This window comes from Oncorhynchus tshawytscha, linkage group LG03 (genome assembly GCF_018296145.1).
Source record: "Oncorhynchus tshawytscha isolate Ot180627B linkage group LG03, Otsh_v2.0, whole genome shotgun sequence".
Lineage (NCBI taxonomy): Eukaryota > Metazoa > Chordata > Actinopteri > Salmoniformes > Salmonidae > Oncorhynchus > Oncorhynchus tshawytscha.
Genome location: NC_056431.1, coordinates 62566280 through 62588895, shown reverse-complemented (window position 1 = coordinate 62588895; position 22616 = coordinate 62566280). Strand labels below are relative to the sequence as shown.

The 22616-nt window shown below is 44.6% G+C and overlaps 1 protein-coding gene across 1 annotated transcript; it reads right to left on the bottom strand.

Moving 5' to 3' along the window:
* Positions 1-5742: 5742 nt before the first annotated feature.
* On the bottom strand, positions 5743-16992 carry LOC112241060. The gene is made up of 7 exons (XM_024409241.2): positions 15330-16992; positions 14608-14681; positions 11921-12155; positions 9392-11490; positions 8367-8582; positions 6597-6721; positions 5743-6263 (listed from the first exon to the last, which is right to left on the bottom strand). Exons 1-6 carry the CDS (start codon positions 15664-15666, stop codon positions 6620-6622), a joined length of 3063 nt encoding a protein of 1020 aa, XP_024265009.1. The 5' UTR covers positions 15667-16992; the 3' UTR covers positions 5743-6263; positions 6597-6619.
* Between the last annotated feature and the right edge of the window lie 5624 nt (positions 16993-22616).

Sequence of the window (22616 nt, the reverse complement as noted above, 5' to 3'; positions counted from 1 at the left end):
TCGGGACCACCGTCATCCTCACCGTCTTCCGACAGTTCCAGCTGGTTCGTCTTCCCAAAGTTTTATACTAGTTTTAACACAAGTCACTGCTTATTTTAACCCAGGGGCATGGCTATTGAGTGACTAGAATTTCTGGTGAAACTGGTGAAATCGGCGATCGCTAGTTCTAAGGAGATGGAACACATATGACTATGTTCCAAATGGTACCCTATTCCCTATACACTAAATATATCAAACATTAGGAACACCTTCCTAATGTTTAGTTTCACTCCCCCTTTGTCCTCACAACAGTCTCAATTCGTCAGGTCATTGACTCTATAAGGTGTCGAAAGCGTTCCACAGCACAGGAGGCTGCTGAGGGGAGGACAACTCATAATAATGGCTGGAATGGAGCAAATGGAATGGCATCAACCACCTGGAAACCATGGAAACCATGTGTTGGATGTATTTGTTACCATTCCATTTATTCCGCTCCAGTCAGTAGAACGAGTCCGTTCACCCCAATTAAGGTGCCACCAACCTTCTGTGTTCCACAAGAATGATGGCCCATGTTGACTTCAATGTGTCCATGTGTCTATGTATGCGGATGACTCCACACTATACACATCAGCTACTACAGCGAGTGAAATCACTGCTACACTTAACAAAGAGCTGCCCAGTCGTGTATTACAACTGGCCCAGAATAAGGAAGCATGGCTGGCCCTTAAATGTACACGTAGAGCTAACATTAATAATATGCATGTCAATCTCTCATGGCTCAAAGTAGAGGAGAGATTAACTTCATCACTACTTGTTTTTGTAAGAAGTATTGACATGTTGAATGCACTGAACTGTCTGTTTAAACTAATAGCACACAGCTCAGACACCCATGCATATCCCACAAGACATACCACCAGAGGTCTATTCACAGTTCCCAAGTTCAGAACAGATTATGGGAGGTGCACAGTACAACATAGAGTCATGCAGTGGTGTAAAAGTACCCAATTGTCATGCTTGAGTAAAAGGAAAGAGTCTGCCAGATCAGAGGCAGTAGGGATGACCAGAGATGTTCTCTTGATAAGTGTGTGAATTGGACCATTTTCCTGTCCTGCTAAGCATTCAGAATGTAACAATTACTTTTGGGTGTCAGGGAAAATGTATGAAGTAAAAAGTACATTATTTTTTTTAGGAATATAGTGAAGTAAAAGTAAAACAAATATATAAATAGTAAAGTACAGATACTCTAAAAAACTACTTAAGTTGTACTTTCAAGTATTTTTTACTTAAGTACTTTGCACAACTGGAGCCATGGCTACATGGAACTCTATTCCACATCAAGTAAGTCATACAAACAGTAAAAACAGATTTTTTAAAAACTATAAAAATACATATTATGGAACAGCGAGGACTGTGAAGAGTCACACACACAGGTACAAACACACACATACAAACACATAACATACACAATAAACACACACGTACACCTGGATAGTGTATAGCAGTAGAGTAGTGGATGGAGGAAACACACAATGTATTGTGAAATCTGTTGTAAATTGTATTTTAATGTTCATTTTTTAATTATAATGTATGTTACTGCCTTCATTTTTGTTGGACCCAGGAGGAGCTAATGGGACTAAAGGGGTTCCAATGTAAATGTAAATACAAATGCTTTTCACAGATTTGTCAAGTTGTCTGGATGTCCTTTGGGTGGTAGACAATTCTTTATACACACGGGAAACTGTTGAGCATGAAAACCCAGCAGCGTTGCAGTTCTTGGCACAAACCAGTGTGCCTGTCACCTACCATACCCCGTTCAAAGGCACGTAAATATTTTGTCTTGCCCATTCACCCTCTGAATGGCACACATACACAATCCATGTCTCAATTGTATCAAGGCTTAAAAATCCTTCTTTAACCTGTCCCCTCCCTTTCATCTACACTGATTGAAATGGATTTAACAGGGGACATCAATAAGGGATCATAGCTTTCACCTGGATTCACCTGGTCAGTCTGTCATGGAAGGAGCATATTTTGTATACTTAGAGTATAGTGCCATAGACAATAGTAAAGTGTGATGGGCTGTCATCAAGAGGAAATGAACTAACAATTTTTTAAACAGTTTTGCACGCTATGCTGTCCCTTCTGTGGTATGGTTGCAACACGATGATGGTGGTGAATATGTTCATAAACATGCAATGCTGTTTACATAACACACATAAACTACTCACTCATATCCAATTAGTGATGGCTGACTATGTTACTGATACTGTCTGATACCCAGTCTGAAGAAACTCCATAGCTGTAGACACTTCTTGATGGCCCTTCGACAAGGGGCCCTTTTAGATCTTAAAGAACTTGGTTGGTGTAAGTTGTATGTTGTCTATTAGCTACAACCATATAACTGACACATACAGCCATACAACTAACTATCCAAACCATTCAGACCTACAGGGGCCATTTAGAAGATTGTAGAAGATGCAGTCAGGGTCGGGTGAACTGCAGTGGGGTCACGGAAAGTTTTTGAGAAAGATCATTTGGAAAAATGTAATTTGATTGAGAAACTTTATTTATTTGTTTCTTTTAATTTTGATAAGAAATGAAAATGCAATGAATTGAAGGTTATTTGTTGATTTAGAAATATACATCTACTGATTTTAAGGTTGTGTCATTAGATTTGGGGTGTGGTGGGGTAGGTTCGGGAGAAATTCTCGGGGGAAAAAATGGGGTCCCCGCTGAAAAAGTCACCACTGATTTACGGCTCTTTGCAATCCGTATTGCGGAAGGTCAGCATTACAGCGTGATTGAAATTTAAAGACAATCCCCGATTGGACCAACATATGCAGAGTTTACTATGACTGCAGTCTCCTCGAATGCAGCGAGTGTTTACCGTGAATGCAGACTCCGCTAACATGGGTTAGCAAAGACTGCGTTCACGGTAAACGCGGCACATTTCGGCTCAATCGGAAATAACCTTTACATTTCTATTGAGCAACCTGTAATGCTTCAACAATAGAGACTGAATTGAGCCCTTAGTCATTTTGAGGATGTACTACACATCACCACCGGCCAATTCTCACTACCTAGTATTGGCTGCCATCTTGTGGTATATTAAGTACTGTTTGGTAATGTCCTTGGTGTTACATGAGTCATGGTTACATACAGTATCTGAATACGTCTGTGACATTATGTTTTAATGAGAAGCCGATGCTGTCTATATGCTGTGTGGGCACTGTAAATGGATTAGCGACCGTCGCTGGTGAATTCCAGCCTTTCTTCGCTCCTCCTAACTCTTTGGATTAGCAGAGGAAATACTGTATGGTCAGTAAGACCATGATGATGTGCCTAAAATAAGTAGAACACTCATAATACTATGCTTATCGTAGTGAATGCCTAAGGTTTTGAATATATATGTCCAAGCTGATGCATTTATCAAACATGCATTGCTCAAGAATTAGAATTAATACAAAGAAGAGAGAATCAAATATGTGAAAACTATTAGAATTTCAAACAAGAAAGGCAAACATTTTAAAGGCAACAATTTATTTCATATCATTCTTTTCATAGATAACCAAACAGAGAGCGTCTGAATTATCTGACTTTTAAAATGAAATTCTGAACATATTCAATGTCTCCATAGTATGTGCACGCATTGCATTGAGTATGAAGGAGGTTCTTATATATAAAAAAAGGCCAAACAGCCTAGTTTAAAAAAAAAAATCTGTATTGAGACAGTAATGTTGATTACACATTTTAGAGATTCACATTTAGACCTGACAGGTTTCCCTTTCATAGATAGATAGGCAGCATTGGAAAAGACAACGGGAGGAAACAGACCCTTACCCCCAACTAGCCAACTCATGGGCCCAATCCCAAATAGATCCCTAGACCCTATGCACTTGTGGAGAACTGAGTGGATTTGACAGGTGTAAGCAATATGGTAATACCTTGTCCTTTTATCTGCTACAGGGAAGTTTCTCCATATTGCTTCTATCAATCAAATCCTCTCCAATCTCAACAAGTGCATAGGGTGTAGGGGTCCTTTAGTGATTGGGCCTATTCCCCCCCTCCCAACCCCCTTTCCCAAACTGAAGGTGAGACTAGAGAACCGATACATAGACAAACACCAGTCAACTCATCTCTAAACACCAAAGACAGTAGAAGAAACCCAATAAACCTCCTCATTTTTAACAGACACTCCATCTCCACCACTGTGAACTTTCAAGTTTTCAAATCTGGGCCTCGTCTACTCTCCGGCTACCCCTCCGTTACATCAATGTACTGAATCTTAGGTCTACAACAAAGCTATGGTACACTACATTACCAAAAGTATGTGGACACCTGCTCGTCGAACATCTCATTCCAAAAATCGTGGGCATTAATATGGAGTTGGTCCTCCCTTTGCTGCTATAACAGCCTTCACTCTTCTGGGAAGGCTTTCCACTAGATGTTGGAACATTGCTGCAGGGACTTGCTTCCATTCAGCCACAAGTGCATTAGTGAGATCGGGCACTGATGTTGGGCGATTAGGCCTGGCTCGCAGTCAGTGTTCTAAATCATCCCAAAGGTGTTCGATGGGGTTGAGGTCAGGTCTCTGTGCAGGCCAGTTTTTCCACACCAATCTCAACAAACCATTTCTGTAAGGACCTCGCTTTGTGCAAGGGGGCATTGGCATGCTGAAACAGGAAAGGGCCTTCCCGAAACTGTTGCCACAAAGTTGGAAGCACAGAATCGTCTATAATGTCATTGTATGCTGTAGTAACATTCCCTTCACTGGAACTAAGGGGCCTAGTGCGAACCATGACAAACAGCACCAGAGCATTATTCCTCCACCACCAAACTTTACAGTTGGCACTATGCATTCGGGCAGGAAGCGTTCTCCTGGCATCCCCCAAACCCAGATTGGTCCGTCAGTGAAGCGTGACTCACCACCCGGGGCAGCAGGTAGCCTAGTGGTTAGAGCACTGGGCCAGTAAACTAAAGGTCGCTAGATCGAATCCCCGAACTGACAAGGTAAATATTTGTCCTTCTGCCCCTGAACAAGGCAGTTAACTCACTGTTCCTAGGCCGTCATTGTAAATAAGAATATTTTCTTAACTGACTTGCCTAGTTAAATAAAAAATAAAATCTCTAGAGAACGTGTTTCCACTGCTCCAGAGTCCAATGTCGGAAAACTTTACACCACTCCAGAAGACACTTGGCATTGCATATGGTGATCTTAGGCTTGTGTGCGGCTGCTCGGCCATGGAGACCCATTTCTTGAAGCTCCCGACGAACATTTCTTGTGTTGACGTTGCTTCCAGAGGCAGTTTGGAACTTGGAACGGAGTGTTGCAACCGAGGACATACAATTTTTACGTGCTTCAGCGGTCACATTCTGTGAGCTTGTGTGGCCTACTACTTCACGGATGAGCCATTGTTGCTCCTAGACGTTTCCACTTCACAATAACTGCACTTACAGTTGACTGGGGCAGCTCTAGCAGGGCAGAAACTGACTTGTTGGAAAGATGGCATCCTATGACGGTGCCACGTTTAGCAAGATGGCGCCGACAGAGGGGGTCACCTCGCTTCTAGTCCTTACGAAACTATGCAATATTTAGTTTTTTTATTGTTAGATTACTTGTTGATATTTCTGCATTGTCGGATCTAGAAGCACAAGCATTTCACTGCACCTGCAATAACATCTGCTAACCATGTGTATGTGACCAATAAAATTTGATTTGAAAGTCACTGAGCTCTTCAGTAAGGCCATTCTACTGCCAATATTTGTCTATGGAGATTGAATGGCTGTGTGCTCGATTTTATATACCTGTCAGCAACAGGTGTGGCTGAAATAGCCAAATCCACTAATTTGAAGGGGTGTCCACATACTTTTGGTGATATTGTGTATAAGTGCACTCAAAGATTCAGTCTATACATAGAAAAATAATGATAGAAATAACAATAGTGGTAATAATTATCATTGTAATAATATATTTCTGTCATTTCCATTCTACACATTTCTCATTTACATAAACTGTGACGTCGTCAACCATTTAAATACAGTAACGCCACAGTTGCACCAACCCCCTGAGTGTAAAGTTCAAGTTGAAACCCCTGTAGCTACTGAAAACGCAAACAAGAATTTAAGTTTGGTTATTTAAATAACAATAATCAACGTCATAGTAATTACAGCTTTCCTAGGAGACTTGTGCTTGGATGTGATGGACGCATTGCATGTACAAGCTTGCAGTTCAACAATGTGCTCTACTCTCTTCATCACGTCAGTCAATGTAGACAGCCTCAACCCTAAAAACACAAACAGGACAGTAAGGGAACTAGAGAGTTCGTCCGACAACGCACAAAGGACAGGAATTCAATCAGAAAAGGCAAACTTCACTGATAGGAGCAGTGCTGACATACTGTACACTTAAAGGACAAAACAACCACCCAGTGGAACAGTTAAAAGCAGCGGAGGGCCGTCATGTCACCTCCGACTTCAGAACATCAGCTGCCATTTTGTGTTCATTTCCCGACTTTTCTACATGTTGAGTCGACACCAACAGGTGAGCACTGAGCACTGCGTACTGAGCACGGCCAACGTTTGTTATGGTTTGTCTTGCCCTTAAGAGGGACACTCACCTCTCTCCCTCCCCAGTCAGCTCTCAGGATGCAGCAATACAGCTGCGGCACTTATACAGCCTTTGGTCATGGGTCCGGATGTGGTTCTTCACATTCCTCATCCTGAAGAACGTCTTACTGCACAGCTACAAAACACAGAGAGGTGGGTGTTCAATACCATATCAGTTCATAGTTACAGGCCAGGCAGGGGGGTTCAATACCATATCAGTCCATAGTTACAGGCCAGGCAGGGGGGTGGGGTGTTCAATACCATATCAGTTCATAGTTACAGGCCAGGCAGGGGGGTTCAATACCATATCAGTTCATAGTTACAGGCCAGGCAGGGGGGTTCATAGTTACAGGCCAGGCAGGGGGGGGGTTCAATACCATATCAGTTCATAGTTACAGGCCAGGCAGGGGGGGTTCAATACCATATCAGTTCATAGTTACAGGCCAGGCAGGGGGAGGGGTGTTCAATACCATATCAGTTCATAGTTACAGGCCAGGCAGGGGGTGTTCAATACCATATCAGTTCATAGTTACAGGCCAGGCAGGGGGCCAGGTTCATAGGGCCAGGCAGGGGGGTTCAATACCATATCAGTTCATAGTTACAGGCCAGGCAGGGGGGTTCAATACCATATCAGTTCATAGTTACAGGCCAGGCAGGGGGGTTCAATACCATATCAGTTCATAGTTACAGGCCAGGTGGGGAGGAGGGGGGTGTTCAATACCATATCAGTTCAGTAGTTACAGGCCAGGCAGGGGGGTGTTCAATACCATATCAGTTCATAGTTACAGGCCAGGCAGGGGGTGTTCATTATCAGTTACAGGCCAGGTGGAGGCCAGGCAGGGGTGTTCAATACCATATCAGTTCATAGTTACAGGCCAGGCAGTTCATAGGGCCAGGCAGGGGGTGTTCAATACCATATCAGTTCATAGTTACAGGCCAGGTGGGGAGGAGGGGTGTTCAATACCATATCAGTTCATAGTTACAGGCCAGGCAGGGGGTTCAATACTATACCAGTTCATAGTTACAGGCCAGGTAGGGAGGAGGGGTGTTCAATACCATATCAGTCCACAGTTACAGGCCAGGCAGGGGGTGTTCAATACCATACCAGTTCATAGTTACAGGCCAGGTGGAGGGGAGGGGTGTTCAATACCTATTCAGTTCATAGTTACAGGCCAGGCAGGGGGGTGTTCAATACCATATCAGTTCATAGTTACCAGGCAGGGGGGGTGTTCAATACCATACCAGTTCATAGTTACAGGCCAGGTGGGGAGGAGGGGTGTTCAATACCATATCAGTTCATAGTTACAGGCCAGGCAGGGGGGGGGGTGTTCAATACCATACCAGTTCATAGTTACAGGCCAGGTGGGGAGGAGGGGTGTTCAATACCTATTCAGTTCATAGTTACAGGCCAGGCAGGGGGTGTTCAATACCATACCAGTTCATAGTTACAGGCCAGGTGGGGAGGAGGGGTGTTCAATACCTATTCAGTTCATAGTTACAGGCCAGGCAGGGGGTGTTCAATACCATATCAGTTCATAGTTACAGGCCAGGCAGGGGGTGTTCAATACCATATCAGTTCATAGTTACAGGCCAGGCAGAGAGGGGGGCTGTTCAATACCAGCAGATAGGAAAGAGGTGAGGAACGAGGGGGCTAGGGGCAGGAGTTTAGGGAAGGAAGGGGTGGGGGTAGAAGCATGGGTGGGGGGTAGGAAAGGGGTGGGGGGGGTAGGGAGGGGTAGGAGAAAGACAGTAGTAGTTTGGTTTCCAGTTGCAGTACATACAGGGCAGGGCCAGTGCTTGCCCTCGATGTGCCTGATGCGGTGCATGAGGAGGCTGGTACAGTCCTTGTAGGAGGCCCGGCACTGCAGGCAGACGTGGGATGACTTGGCCTTGGGGGCCTGACTGCGAGGACTCCGCAGTTGCTTGAGCCGCGCACGGCAGATCGAGTCCAACAGGGCGGGGCCTCGGCTAGGCAGGTGGAGGGGCTTAGCTTGCTTCTGTGGAGAGAGAGGGAGAAGAGTCCATTCTGTTAGATAACAAAACTTTAAAAAATCAACATTAAAATACATTTTACAACAGAACACACATGGACTTCTTTAGATGTCTTTGTGCTCTTTTTTGCTGTACAAGCACCCAGTTACATGGTCATTACATATTGTATCTTGATGATATATGTGTGCGTCGGCAGAGCAATCAATATGGAATGTTATCCAACTCAATTTAGTCTCCAAAAGTAGGAAGCATGTATCCTTAGCCCAGATCCGACATTTCCCAACATAATCTAAGAGAACATTAAAGTAGTGTCAACATTTTTAACAGTGTGAAAGCAATGCTCCTGTTAGTTACCAAAGAAAACCAACAGTGTGACTGATGATTAGACCCCCTTTCCCCTCAGACCAGGATTGGTTCAGCCATTTGACCCCTGACTGAATCCTCAGTCTGATAAATGGTGTTATGGAAAGATAACTGTTAACTCTACCCACCCCTGACCTCCCCTCTACCACTCCTCTCCTAAAATCCTCAGGAGAACTGTGGAGGAAAGCATGGCTGCATATCAATAGTTTCAAACTGGCTTCATTTCCTTGCCTCCTTCCCTTAATCTGAACTGATTTCAGAGAATTGGCCAGGTGAGTCCTTCAGTAGACCTATGATATTTCTTTCTTCTACAGTACCTTGTGTTTTCTTGTTAGTGAAGTTGACAGAAATACGATGAGGACTGAGAACAGCAGCAGCCCACTTGAAACTCATCCCAAATAATAGGAGAGAATGTGCAAGAACAGTTATACTATGCATCCCTGGTGTGTACCTTTGGTATGTCCCGTGCTGTGTGTGCACCCTTTGACCCTTTGGCTCTAACCAGGTGGGGGGCCTTGTGTTGGTGAATGTTGACAGCCCTTGGTGGCCCCTGCCTCTTGGTTTGACTTTGGTTCACACTCTTCTCCTCTCGCTCCTTTTTCACCATGGGCAAAGTGGGGGGACCTCCTCTGGCCCTCAGGACCCTGTCCGGGCCCCCCCCGGGACCTAACCTCTCCCCCCTCGAGACAGATCGTGTTAGGCAGATATCCACACTCTCCTCCTCCCTCTTCACCCCCACCATGGGCCCTCCGGGTGGCCGGCAGAAGCTGAAGAGGAAGCCTGGATCTAGAAGCTTGACAGGGGGCTTGATCTGCCTCTTACCCAGCTCTGGGGAGGGCGACTCGGGGAAAGGCCCCACCACGGGTAGAGGGTCTGCTGGTTCCTCCTTGATGACCCTGTACAGAGGATGGCTATGGAGGGGAGGAGGGACATTGTCAGGGCTGAGGATGCTGCTGTTTTTCCTTCTGCTCAGAGCTCCAGGCCCTCTCTCCGTGACCCCCCTTGCTCCCTGGTTGCACCCTGTCCTCCTACTCTTCTCTCTGGGCTTATGCTGGGCTCTCCCAGCCTCTTTCATGCCACTCCGCTCCGGCTTGGCTTTGGCCAACAGACGCCCGCTGTTGTAGCGGAGCACCCTGACAGTCTCCATGGTAACCTTGTTCCTGGGGTGGGCCCTGGGAGGGGGGATGTGTGTGTTTGGGCGTTGGCCATGTGAGGGGAGTTGCAGGGCTGAGATGGTGTAGTCGGCATGTTCCGGTTTGATCCTGAGAGCAGAGATGTTCCTCTTGGGATTTAGAACTCTGGCATTCCCAGAGCGGGGCGGGAGGTGCGGAGGGGGATGGCTGACTTCTTCACCCCTGACAGAACGCCTGAGATCCCTGCCGCCGTAGGCCGGCCTGGACACGGGCTGCAGCAGGTCCGGTAATGCCACTTTACTGCGCATGCTCCTGTCGCTGGGTGGAAAAGGACGGGGCTGTCTGGATCTCTTCAGTCTCCTGTCCTCCATGCTGATTGGATACACAGGCTCCTTTTTTATGATCCTGTTCAAGAAATGGGCATTGGCAGGGGTGCAGAGAGGGAGGGACAGGGGCAGCCCCCCGAACACCAGCCCCCCCAACCCCTGGGGGCGGGGTTTCCTCCGCTTAGTCAGCGAATAATTATTGACTTTCAGCTTCCGGAGCCGTTTCTTCTGCCTCCAGCCAATCAGATCCTCCGGTCTGGGGAGGAGGGACGTCCTCTGTAACCCGAGCACGCTCATCAGCCGGTACTTCTCCAGCGCTCTGAAATTATCTTTCTCATCTTCCTCCTCCACCCTCACTATGTTGGCCTCAGAGCAAGTCCTCTGTCTGGAGGAGGTGGAGGCAGGACAGGGGACTGGGGGTGGCTTTCGGCCCTGAGGAGGGCTCTCTGTCCTGGGCAGCATACTCTGGACCTCCTTGGCGGCCCTGGGAGTGGAGCGGAGGAGACGGGTATATGTGTGGGGCAAGGAGGAAGAGGAGACATTTCGGGAGCGGGGGTTGGAGGGGACATTTTTCCGGGGTGAAGAGGTTATTTTACAGGAGGGGGATTTGAAGTCCATGAGCTTCATCCTGTGCATGGAGCTGAGGGGGAGTCCGTTCCGCCCTGGAGGGTGGGCGCTGGGTCTGAGGGGGCGACGGGGCGACCGTCTGGTGGGGCTCTCCTCCCCCGACTCATCGGACTGATCCAGAATCAGTCTGAAGCCATCACCCAAACCACTCACCACTCTTCCCCCAGCCACCCTCTCCCTGCCCTCTCCAGCCAATCCCTTCTTCCTGTCCTTCTGGTGGTGGCGGAGCTCCATGGGAGACCCAGGGCACTGCGTTGGGAAGCCCAGGGCAGAGTGCTCCGTGTTGGGGTAGCGGGAGGTGTGATCCGCCTGCTCCCTCTGGAGGGCCGTGCAGGCCTCCACGGCAGGCCACATGCCCAGATGACGGGCCATAGTGCTGACCTCTGACAGGTCCTCCTCAGACACACACAGAGTAGAGGAGTAGGAGAAGTCCAGCAGAGACACCAGGCTAGACTCACTGAAACCTACAGGGCAGGGAGAGGGAGGTGATTAGACAGGAAGTGAAAGCTAAAAAGTTGAGAGATTGAATTTTTATCTAAGAGAGTGAGAAAGAGAGCGGGAAAGAAAGAGAGAGAGCGAGAAAGATAGATTAAATTAAGAGAGAATAAATATAGGCACAAACATCAGCCCTAGCCCCAAAAACAGATGCTGAGAAGATCAGAGAGATAACAAAACTGTGGAGGGAGAGGCCCAACATGATGGAGTGGAAAAGTGGAAAAGAAAGTGAGGTAGAAAGTGGTGTGGAGTTCATTTCAGAGGAGTAGTCGTCATGTCCATGCCAAAACAACATGAGCATTCTCAAAATGAGAAAGCAGAGCAGATAGAAGATAAAGAAACAGATGGATAAAGAAACAACCCCGTTCAGAGAGGCGTGTGTGTGTGACCGTTTCATACCTGTGAGATCGATGTCAGACCTGGCGCTAGGGGCGGAGTCCATCTCAGTGAATACTTCCTGGAAGTACTCGCTCACTGCCACCAGCACTGCCTTGTGGGCAGAGTAAGAGCGTCCGTCAGTCCTCAGAGTGATGTCACAGAACAGTCCAGCCTCCCGCTGGCTCCTCAGCTTATTCAACACGTCACGGCTGTGTGACATCATTGTCTGAGAGAGACGGCTCTCGCCCACACCCTTCTGTTGGAGAGAGTTAGCATGAGCGAGAGGAGGAAAAGAGACACCAATAACTGTGAGAACGCGATTGAAGAAAAGAGAACGTGAGAGACAGAAGTATGAAATGATTGAACATGTAAGTGAGAGAACATCACAATTCAGTATCAGTGCTGTCCAGAGAATGTGAGTGGAGTTGAGCAGTCGGAAATTCCGCTCATCGCTCCAGCACTCCACATCCTTTCCAACCGCTCCTCGCTCACAGGAAAAAGAAATGCCGCTCCGAATTCACTCTATTCATTCAAATTACAATGTAACCAACACCCATCTATTTCTGTGACTACCTGGACCTACCATTTGGTATTGAAACCAAACCATATGATTTCAATTAAAATGATTTGAATAAACATGAAAAGGTGAATGTAAGAAGCTCATCATTTCAAATAGGCTTCATGTCATATTAAACAGCATATAAACACTAAATAGGCTTCATGTCATATTACACACCATGTAAACACTCTAAATAGGCTACATGTCATATTACACACCATGTAAACACTCTAAATAGGCTTCATGTCATATTACACACCATGTAAACACTCTAAATAGGCTTCATGTCATATTACACACCATGTAAACACTTCAAATAGGCATATTACACACCATGTAAACACTCTAAATAGGCTACATGTCATATTACACACCATGTAAACACTCTAAATAGGCTTCATGTCATATTACACACCATGTAAACACTCTAAATAGGCTACATGTCATATTACACACCATGTAAACACTCTAAATAGGCTTCATGTCATATTACACACCATGTAAACACTCTAAATAGGCTACATGTCATATTACACACCATGTAAACACTCTAAATAGGCTTCATGTCATATTACACACCATGTAAACACTCTAAATAGGCTTCATGTCATATTACACACCATGTAAACATAAATAGGCTATGTCATATTACACCATGTAAACACTCTAAATAGGCTTCATGTCATATTACACACCATGTAAACACTCTAAATAGGCTTCATGTCATATTACACACCATGTAAACACTCTAAATAGGCTTCATGTCATATTACACACCATGTAAACACTCTAAATAGGCTTCATGTCATGTCATATTACACACCATGTAAACACTCTAAATAGGCTTCATGTCATATTACACACCATGTAAACACTCTAAATAGGCTTCATGTCATATTACACACCATGTAAACACTCTAAATAGGCTTCATGTCATATTACACACCATGTAAACACTCTAAATAGGCTTCATGTCATATTACACACCATGTAAACACTCTAAATAGGCTTCATGTCATATTACACACCATGTAAACACTCTAAATAGGCTACATGTCATATTACACACCATGTAAACACTCTAAATAGGCTTCATGTCATATTACACACCATGTAAACACTCTAAATAGGCTTCATGTCATATTGTAAACACTCTAAATAGGCTACATGTCATATTACACACCATGTAAAAACACTAAATAGGCTACATATTACACACCATGTCACTCTAAATTACTTCATGTCATATTACACACCATGTAAACACTCTAAATAGGCTTCATGTCATATTACACACCATGTAAACACACCATGTAAACACTAAATAGGCTTCATGTCATATTACACATGTAAACATCTAAATAAACATGTCATATTACACACCATGTAAACACTCTAAATAGGCTTCATGTCATATTACACACCATGTAAACACTCTAAATAGGCTTCATGTCATATTACACACCAGGTAAACACTCTAAATAGGCTACATGTCATATTACACACCATGTAAACACTAAATAGGCTACATGTCATATTAAACAGCATATAACCACTCTAAATAGGCTACATGTCATATTACACACCATGTAAACACTCTAAATAGGTCAGGATTTTTTTAGGCTATATTATTTCAATGCTATAGCCTACAATGAAATACCTTGTGAGTGAGACACTAGGCTGGTAGCTACATAAAGCGCTCAGCATTTAAACAACATTGTATTAAATCATTATAGTCTGTAAATTGCTCATATAGGCTGTGACTTACTTAGAATTAAATAGAAAAATTGCTCTTGGTTCTCATCTTTGTTACCTTGATTTGGCACCTGTGCATTTGATCAGTTTCTTTATGAAAATATTTAGCCAACTCCACGACAGTAGCTAAAGCAGCACACAAGTAGACTACAAATGCATGCTGGGCCAGGCATGCCCTGAGCTCATGAAGTGAGCGCTACTGGAGCGAAATTGGAACAGCGACGCTCCAGCCTTTGGGAATCTCGCTCCACGCTCCAGTCAAATTGAGCAGGCTCCGCTCCAGCTCCGCTCCAGCTCCGCTCCAGCTCCGCTCCAGCTCCGCTCCAGCTCCGCTCCAGCTCCGCTCACATACTCTGGTGATGATCACCTGATGTTCTACTATTCCATCTCTTACCTCAAGTCTCTTGTTCCTCTGCTCAAGGCACTCTGGACATCCCAGGACAAAGTCTCGGATCTGAAAATACATCCCTGAGGATGAATCAATAATGTATGTTATTTCAATGATCATCATATCCAATATTTTATCCACAAAACAAACCATATTACACAAGCAGTGTTTGACCACCAAAAGGGTCCTAATGTTTTTGAACAGCAAAACAAGACATTCTTCAATGTAGTTCAACATTATCTTTCTGACTAAAAGTAGCCTTGGGGTTAAGAGTGTTGGGCCAGTAACCAAAAGGTCACTGATTTGAATCTCCAAGCAGAATAGTTGGGGAAAAATCTGTTGACATGGCCTTGAGCAAGGCACTTACTCCTAATTGCGCCTGAAAATCGCCCTGGATAAGAGCATCTGCTAAATGACTAAAAATGTAAATGACAAATGGCCATTATAATAACACCTCTGTCTAAAGCCTGCACTTGTGATGAGAATAGAGAAATGCATTGTTTACACTAGATTATACAGAAGCAACATAGGGGAAGTCAGCCACAATAGAGAGAGCGTTAGATGTGTTTAAATTACAGCCTATACCAAGCCTCACAATAACATTATACTGACATATTTTGGTCTATAGGCCAGTTTGGGGAACATCCCAAATGGTTTTTATCATTGCCCTGTGTATCAATGCCACGGAAGATCGATAATAACGAACCATTCCACGAGTCCACACTCACCCTCCCACCAGTAGTTCTCGGCCACAGATCGGTACGTGTCCTCCAGGGAGTGGTGGCGCGTGCCTGGTCGTCGCCGGTGGAAAGTGGCGATTGCCCCGAACCGTCGGTCCTCGTCAAGCACCTCCCGGTAATGGATGAAGCCTCTCTCCAACTTCTTACGGTACAGCAGTCCGTCAATCAATTCGAAGTTTGGCGAGCAACCCAAGGATTTACGCCCAGTCTGAGCACGGGCGGTGTCGGGCTCCCCCGCGAGCATCCGCACTCGGTCGGATAATTTGGATGGAGAAAATGTGTCATCATTCTCGTATTGTGTTTTATAGTTGCATTCGCCGGCCATTTTAGCCGGACTTCTTTTTTTGTATCTGCTGTAAGCTACTTTTTCCTTATTGTGTCTATCCCTCTTCCTCTCCGCCGCCCGAAAGCAAAAACAAAAGCTATGTCCCCTTGTACCGTTCTGGGGATTACGGCAGAGGGAGCCGTCTGTGCGTCACGGTTGCAAGTTTCCTCGACCCAAAAGTTGTCAAGTGTCAGGTGTTGTCAACTCCACGTGGATGCGGTGACAGCAGTGGACAGTAACAAAAGATTAAAGACTGGCCAGGAAAACATAGGATGAAATAGACCTATGAAACTTTCAAATGAAAATATTGGCAACCTATTTGGAGAATCTATTTATGTTGCATTCCATCGTGGTTAAAAACATTTACTGAGACAATGTGGCACGCTTAGCCACTATAATCAAAAAGTATCCAATAACAGTCTGCAGCACAATAACTATGTAGCTGATTTGTTTGAATAGGAGAAATGTCACCAGCATATTTCCATGAAGTCAGCATCTCTTTGGCGATCATCCATACATTCCTGGGTCATGATCATAACCCGAACAGAGCAGTCTCATCCAGAGTCAAAGTGGATATCCTACACAAACCGGGGTAATCCAACAGAGACTAAACGTGCACTTCCTTGATAAATCCAATATATTATGTGATGACGATGGAGCCAATAAAAAAGTAAATACTATATTCCAGATTTTTATAATGTAGGTCTGGATAGACTATATTTCAGTGGCAAAGTTTATTTGAAAGAAAATGCATTTTGATTCTTCATTATCCCAAATTCCCATAATGAAGATGTTGGCTAATTACAATCGCGCCCACCCAATAACAAATGAGAAATATCGCATCAACCCCAGGAATAAACAAGTGATACAATGTAACCAGCTATTTATCTTCTTATTTCACATCACTGGGCGCGACAATGTATCATCGAAGTGCCAACAAGCGAAATCAACAGATGTATCCATCCTTTTCTGTTCACAATTGCAATTGTCGGGTAGCTAAATGACGACGACTCACTATTCCCCTGGTGTAACTTATGATTTGTTTCGCTAACTCGGAAGCAACATGATGATGCAGCGATCTGTCCAGCTTCGCGACTTGGACGACCAATTCGTAAATCGAGGTGTTTCGCCGATCACCACAAATATTAAAAATGTCAAAATAATGTCTCTAAAATCAACACAAGACAACCGTATGTGCTATCCAACTCATTCCATATCTCTTCACTTTACGCAAAACAAGTCAGATGATCAAATAATCCTTTAAAAAAAATGTTTTTACTCATAACCTTCTTTTGGTTACCACATGACAACCTAACATCCTTCTAACCCTCACAGGATCTTCCCCCTCCTTCAGTCAATGCCTATTAGTAGACACTTTAAAGAGCCCCGACCATAGACAATGCGATTGGCCATTAGAACTGCCAGTCAGGGGGTGTTTTTCATGCATCAAGATAGGTTGTTGACGTCAGTATTGCCTCACTTAGTGCTCACCGTCAAATTGATTACTGAGAAATAGAATTGATACAATAATCAATTCCGCTACTTCTCTTATATCAACCAATGCCTCTGTAGGGAATTCATATTCATAGGCAAATTCTTAGATTAATATTATTTTGCATTCAGACCGAGAAATGCGATCAGAGGATAAAACGTCCAGGCATTCTTCTGCAACATGCTATAAATATAAACATGTTTAGAAATGCACCCACAATGTTGGCATCTAAGTTTATTCATGTGAATGCACAACGTGTTGTAGGCTGGATATGTGCCCCCAAACTGGAATGGCAGGAGTGGCAGTAATTGGTTTAATTTTATATTATTGAATGTAGAGCAGTCCCTTTCTTATAAGGATGATGGGTTTTACAATCAAATGTGTAACATGCTTCCAGTTGTATGTAGTTTAGGTAAGTCATTATCCATACTGACTGTTTGATGTAAGGCCAAAGTGAACCACCCAAGCCCTCAACCCTGCACCTGACTGTATAAACATAATCAACATCATCATCTTCATCCAAGGCATGACATGCAGCATGCAATAAAGTGATGGAGACAAAGTATACATCACTGCTCTGTCAGATTATGCCCTAAATGTACTTGTGTACATTCAACTGTGGTTGGAAAGATGATGGGATCTGTTCTAGTGGTAATTAAGGCTCTTACGGCTCTTAATTTCCCACAGGACACTGGTCTAGTGTTATGATGCTGCAAGGGGCAGTGCCTTCGCACCTTTCTGCCTTATTATGGCTATTCAGATTTGTAAGTTGTCCCCTCACATATACAGTTGAAGTCGGAAGTTTACATAAAGTGGGGCAAAAAAGTATTTAGTCAGCCACCAATTGTGCAAGTTCTCCCATTAAAAAGATGAGAGAGGCCTATAATTTTCATCATAGGTACACTTCAACTATGACAGACAAAATGAGAAAAAAAATCCAGAAAATCACATTGTAGGATTTTTAATGAATTTATTTGCAAATTATGGTGGAAAATAACTATTTGGTCACCAACAAACAAGCAAGATTTCTGGCTCTCACAGACCTGTAACTTCTTCTTTAAGAGGCTCCTCTGTCCTCCACTCATTACCTGTATTAATGGCACCTGTTTGAACTTGTTATCGGTATAAAAGACACCTGTCCACAACCTCAAACAGTCACACTCCAAACTCCACTATGGCCAAGACCAAAGAGCTGTCAAAGGACACCAGAAACAAAATTGTAGACCTGCACCAGGCTGGGAAGACTGAATCTGCAATAGGTAAGCAGCTTGGTTTGAAGAAATCAACTGTGGGAGCAATTATTAGGAAATGGAAGAGATACAAGACCACTGATAATCTCCCTCGATCTGGGGCTCCACGCAAGATCTCACCCCGTGGGGTCAAAATGATCACAAGAACGGTGAGCAAAAATCCCAGAACCACACGGGGGGAACCTAGTGAATGACCTGCAGAGAGCTGGGACCAAAGTAACAAAGCCTACCATCAGTAACACACTACGCCGCCAGGGACTCAAATCCTGCAGTGCCAGACGTGTCCCCCTGCTTAAGCCAGTACATGTCCAGGCCCGTCTGAAGTTTGCTAGAGAGCATTTGAATGATCCAGAAGAAGATTGGGAGAATGTCATATGGTCAGATGAAACCAAAATATAACTTTTTGGTAAAAACTCAACTCGTCATGTTTGGAGGACAAAGAATGCTGAGTTGCATCCAAAGAACACCATACCTACTGTGAAGCATGGGGGTGGAAACATCATGCTTTGGGGCTGTTTTTCTGCGAAGGGACCAGGACGACTGATCCGTGTAAAGGAAAGAATGACTGGGGCCATGTATCGTGAGATTTTGAGTGAAAACCTCCTTCCATCAGCAAGGGCATTGAAGATGAAACGTGACTGGGTCTTTCAGCATGACAATGATCCCAAACACACCGCCCGGGCAACGAAGGAGTAGCTTCGTAAGAAGTATTTCAAGGTCCTGAAGTGGCCTAGCCAGTCTCCAGATCTCAACCCCATAGAAAATCTTTGGAGGGAGTTGAAAGTCCGTGTTGCCCAGCAACAGCCCCAAAACATCACTGCTCTAGAGGAGATCTGCATGGAGGAATGGGCCAAAATACCAGCAACAGTGTGTGAAAACCCTGTGAAGACTTACAGAAAACGTTTGACATCTGTCATTGCCAACAAAGGGTATATAACAAAGTATTGAGAGAAACTTTTGTTATTGACCAAATACTTATTTTTGACCATCATTTGCAAATGAATTCATAAAAAATCCTACAATGTGATTTTCTGGATTTTTTTCCCTCATTTTGTCTGTCATAGTTGAAATGTACCTATGATGAAAATTACAGGCCTCTCTCATCTTTTTAAGTGGGAGAACATGCACAATTGGTGGCTGCCTAAATACATTTTTGCCCCACTGTACACCATTTAAACTCAGTTTTCCACAATTCCTGACATTTAATCCTAGTAAAAATCCCTGTCTTGTGCTTGTTCATGAAGGTTTGTGAATAGTTTTTCTAGGAGGCAGGTTTTTCTGGGAGGCAGGTTTTTTTTAGGTGGCAGGCTTTTCCAGGAGGCAGGTTTTTCTAGGAGGCAGGTTTTTCTAGGTGGCAGGTTTTTCTAGGTGGCAGGCTTTTCCTCTGCCTGAAGTATCACCTCCAAGTGTTTCTGGGTCAACCTCTCTTTTCCCCCTGTTGGTTCCATTTCAAGGACCGCCGATTGATATTGGTGGCCGGTTTTCTTAGGGTGTGTCCAATCAAACTCCACTTTCTTCTTTTAATTTGTAGAACAACATGTATAAATTACAGTAAGTCAATTATGGTGTCATGCTAGAGCCATTCCCATCAATCTGTATATCTGGACAGTCTCGTCTCCAAAGGATGGTTACTTTGTCTCAAAGCAGTTGAGACATGCTTTCTCCATGTAAAGATTCATGTTCATGGCTAGCTTGTGTGCTTGAATTTAAAAACAGCATCCAATGAAAGTTCATAGTTGTTTAACGCTGGCAGTAGTATGATGTGTCCCTTACCGCTGGGAGTAGTAGTATAATGGGTCCCTAACCCCTGGGAGTAGTAGTATAATGGGTCCCTAACCCCAAAAAGTGGTAGTATAATGGGTCCCTAACCTCAAAAAGTGGTAGTATAATGGGTCCCTAACCCCTGGGAGTAGTAGTATAATGGGTCCCTAACCCCAAGAAGTGGTAGTATAATGGGTCCCTAACCCCAAGTGGTAGTATGATGGGTCCCTAACATTGGGGAGTAGTATGATGGGGCGGCAGGTAGCATAGTGGTTAGAGCGTGAGACTAGTAACTGAAAGGTTGCAAGATCAAAACCCCGGGCTGACAAGTTAAAAATCTGTCGTTCAGCCCCTGAAAAAGGCAGTTAACCCACTATTCCTAGGCTGTCATTGAAAATAAGAATTTGTTCATAACTGAATTGCCAAGTTAAAAAAAGGTTAAAAAAAAAAAAATGATGATGGGTCCCTAACCCCTGGAAGAAGAATGATGGGTCCCTAACCCCTGGGAGTAGTAGTATGATGGGTCCCTAACCCCTGGAAGAATAATGATGGGTCCCTAACCCCTGGAAGAATAATGATGGGTCCCTAACCCCTGGGGGAATAATGATGGGTCCCTAACCCCTGGGAGTAGTAGTATGATGGGTCCCTAACCCCTGGGAGTAGTAGTATGATGGGTCCCTAACCCCTGGGAGTAGTAGTATGATGGGTCCTTAACCCCTGGGAGTAGTAGTATGATGGGTCCTTAACCCCTGGAAGAAGAATGATGGGTCCCTAACCCCTGGGAGTAGTAGTATGATGGGTCCCTAACCCCTGGGAGTAGTATGATGGGTCCCTAACCCCTGGGAGTAGTAGTATGATGGGTCCTTAACCCCTGGGAGTAGTAGTAGTAAATCAAATCAAATTTTTTATTTGTCACATACACATGGTTAGCAGATGTTAATGCGAGTGTAGCGAAATGCTTGTGCTTCTAGTTCCGACAATGCAGTAATAACGAACAAGTAATCTAACTAACAATTCCAAAAAAAACTACTGTCTTATACACAGTGTAAGGGGATAAAGAATATGTACATAAGGATATATGAATGAGTGATGGTACAGAGCAGCATAGGCAAGATACAGTAGATGATATCGAGTACAGTATATACATATGAGATGAGTATGTAAACCAAGTGGCATAGTTAAAGTGGCTAGTGATACATGTATTACATAAGGATGCAGTCGATGATATAGAGTACAGTATCTATGTATGCATATGACATGAATAATGTAGGGTAAGTAACATTATATAAGGTAGCATTGTTTAAAGTGGCTAGTGATATATTTACATCATTTCCCATCAATTCCCATTATTAAAGTGGCTGGAGTAGAGTCAGTGTCATTGACAGTGTGTTGGCAGTAGCCACTCAATGTTAGTGGTGGCTGTTTAACAGTCTGATGGCCTTGAGATAGAAGCTGTTTTTCAGTCTCTCGGTCCCAGCTTTGATGCACCTGTACTGACCTCGCCTTCTGGATGACAGCGGGGTGAACAGGCAGTGGCTCGGGTGGTTGATGTCCTTGATGATCTTTATGGCCTTCCTGTAGCATCGGGTGGTGTAGGTGTCCTGGAGGGCAGGTAGTTTGCCCCCGGTATGATGGGTCCCTAACCCCTGGGAGTGGTAGTATGATGGGTCCCTAACCGCAGGTGGTGGTGGTAGTAGTATGATGGGTCCCTTACCGTGGTAGCAGTAGTAGTATGATGGGTCCCTAACCACAGGTGGTGGTAGTAGTATGATGGGTCCTTAACTACTACTGGGAGTAGTAGTATGATGGGTCCTTAACCCCTGGAAGAAGAATGATGGGTCCCTAACCCCTGGGAGTAGTAGTATGATGGGTCCCTAACCCCTGGGAGTAGTATGATGGGTCCCTAACCACAGGTGGTGGTAGTAGTATGATGGGTCCCTAACCCCTGGGAGTAGTAGTATGATGGGTCCTTAAGCCCTGGGAGTGGTAGTATGATGGGTCCCTAACCGCAGGTGGTGGTGGTAGTAGTATGATGGGTCCCTTACCGTGGTAGCAGTAGTAGTATGATGGGTCCCTAACCACAGGTGGTGGTAGTAGTATGATGGGTCCTTAACTACTACGGGAGTAGTAGTATGATGGGTCCTTAACCCCTGGAAGAAGAATGATGGGTCCCTAACCCCTGGGAGTAGTAGTATGATGGGTCCCTAACCCCTGGGAGTAGTATGATGGGTCCCTAACCACAGGTGGTGGTAGTAGTATGATGGGGTCCCTTACCACAGGTGGTGGTGGTAGTAGTATGGGTCCCTTACCGTGGTAGCAGTAGTAGTATGATGGGTCCCTAACCCCTGGGAGCAGTATGATGGGTCCCTAACCACAGGTGGTGGTAGTAGTATGATGGGTCCCTAACCACAGGTGGTGGTAGTAGTATGATGGGTCCCTTACCACAG

Excerpts from the sequence above, each read along its gene's own strand:
- LOC112241060 (XM_024409241.2), bottom strand. The coding sequence starts at position 15,666 with ATGGCCGGCGAATGCAACTATAAAACACAATACGAGAATGATGACACA. Across the intron at positions 12,156-14,607 it reads AGAGGAACAAGAGACTTGAG|AAGGGTGTGGGCGAGAGCCG; the intron begins GTAAGAGATGGA and ends TCTCTCCAACAG. Across the intron at positions 11,491-11,920 it reads GTCTGACATCGATCTCACAG|GTTTCAGTGAGTCTAGCCTG; the intron begins GTATGAAACGGT and ends CCTGCCCTGTAG.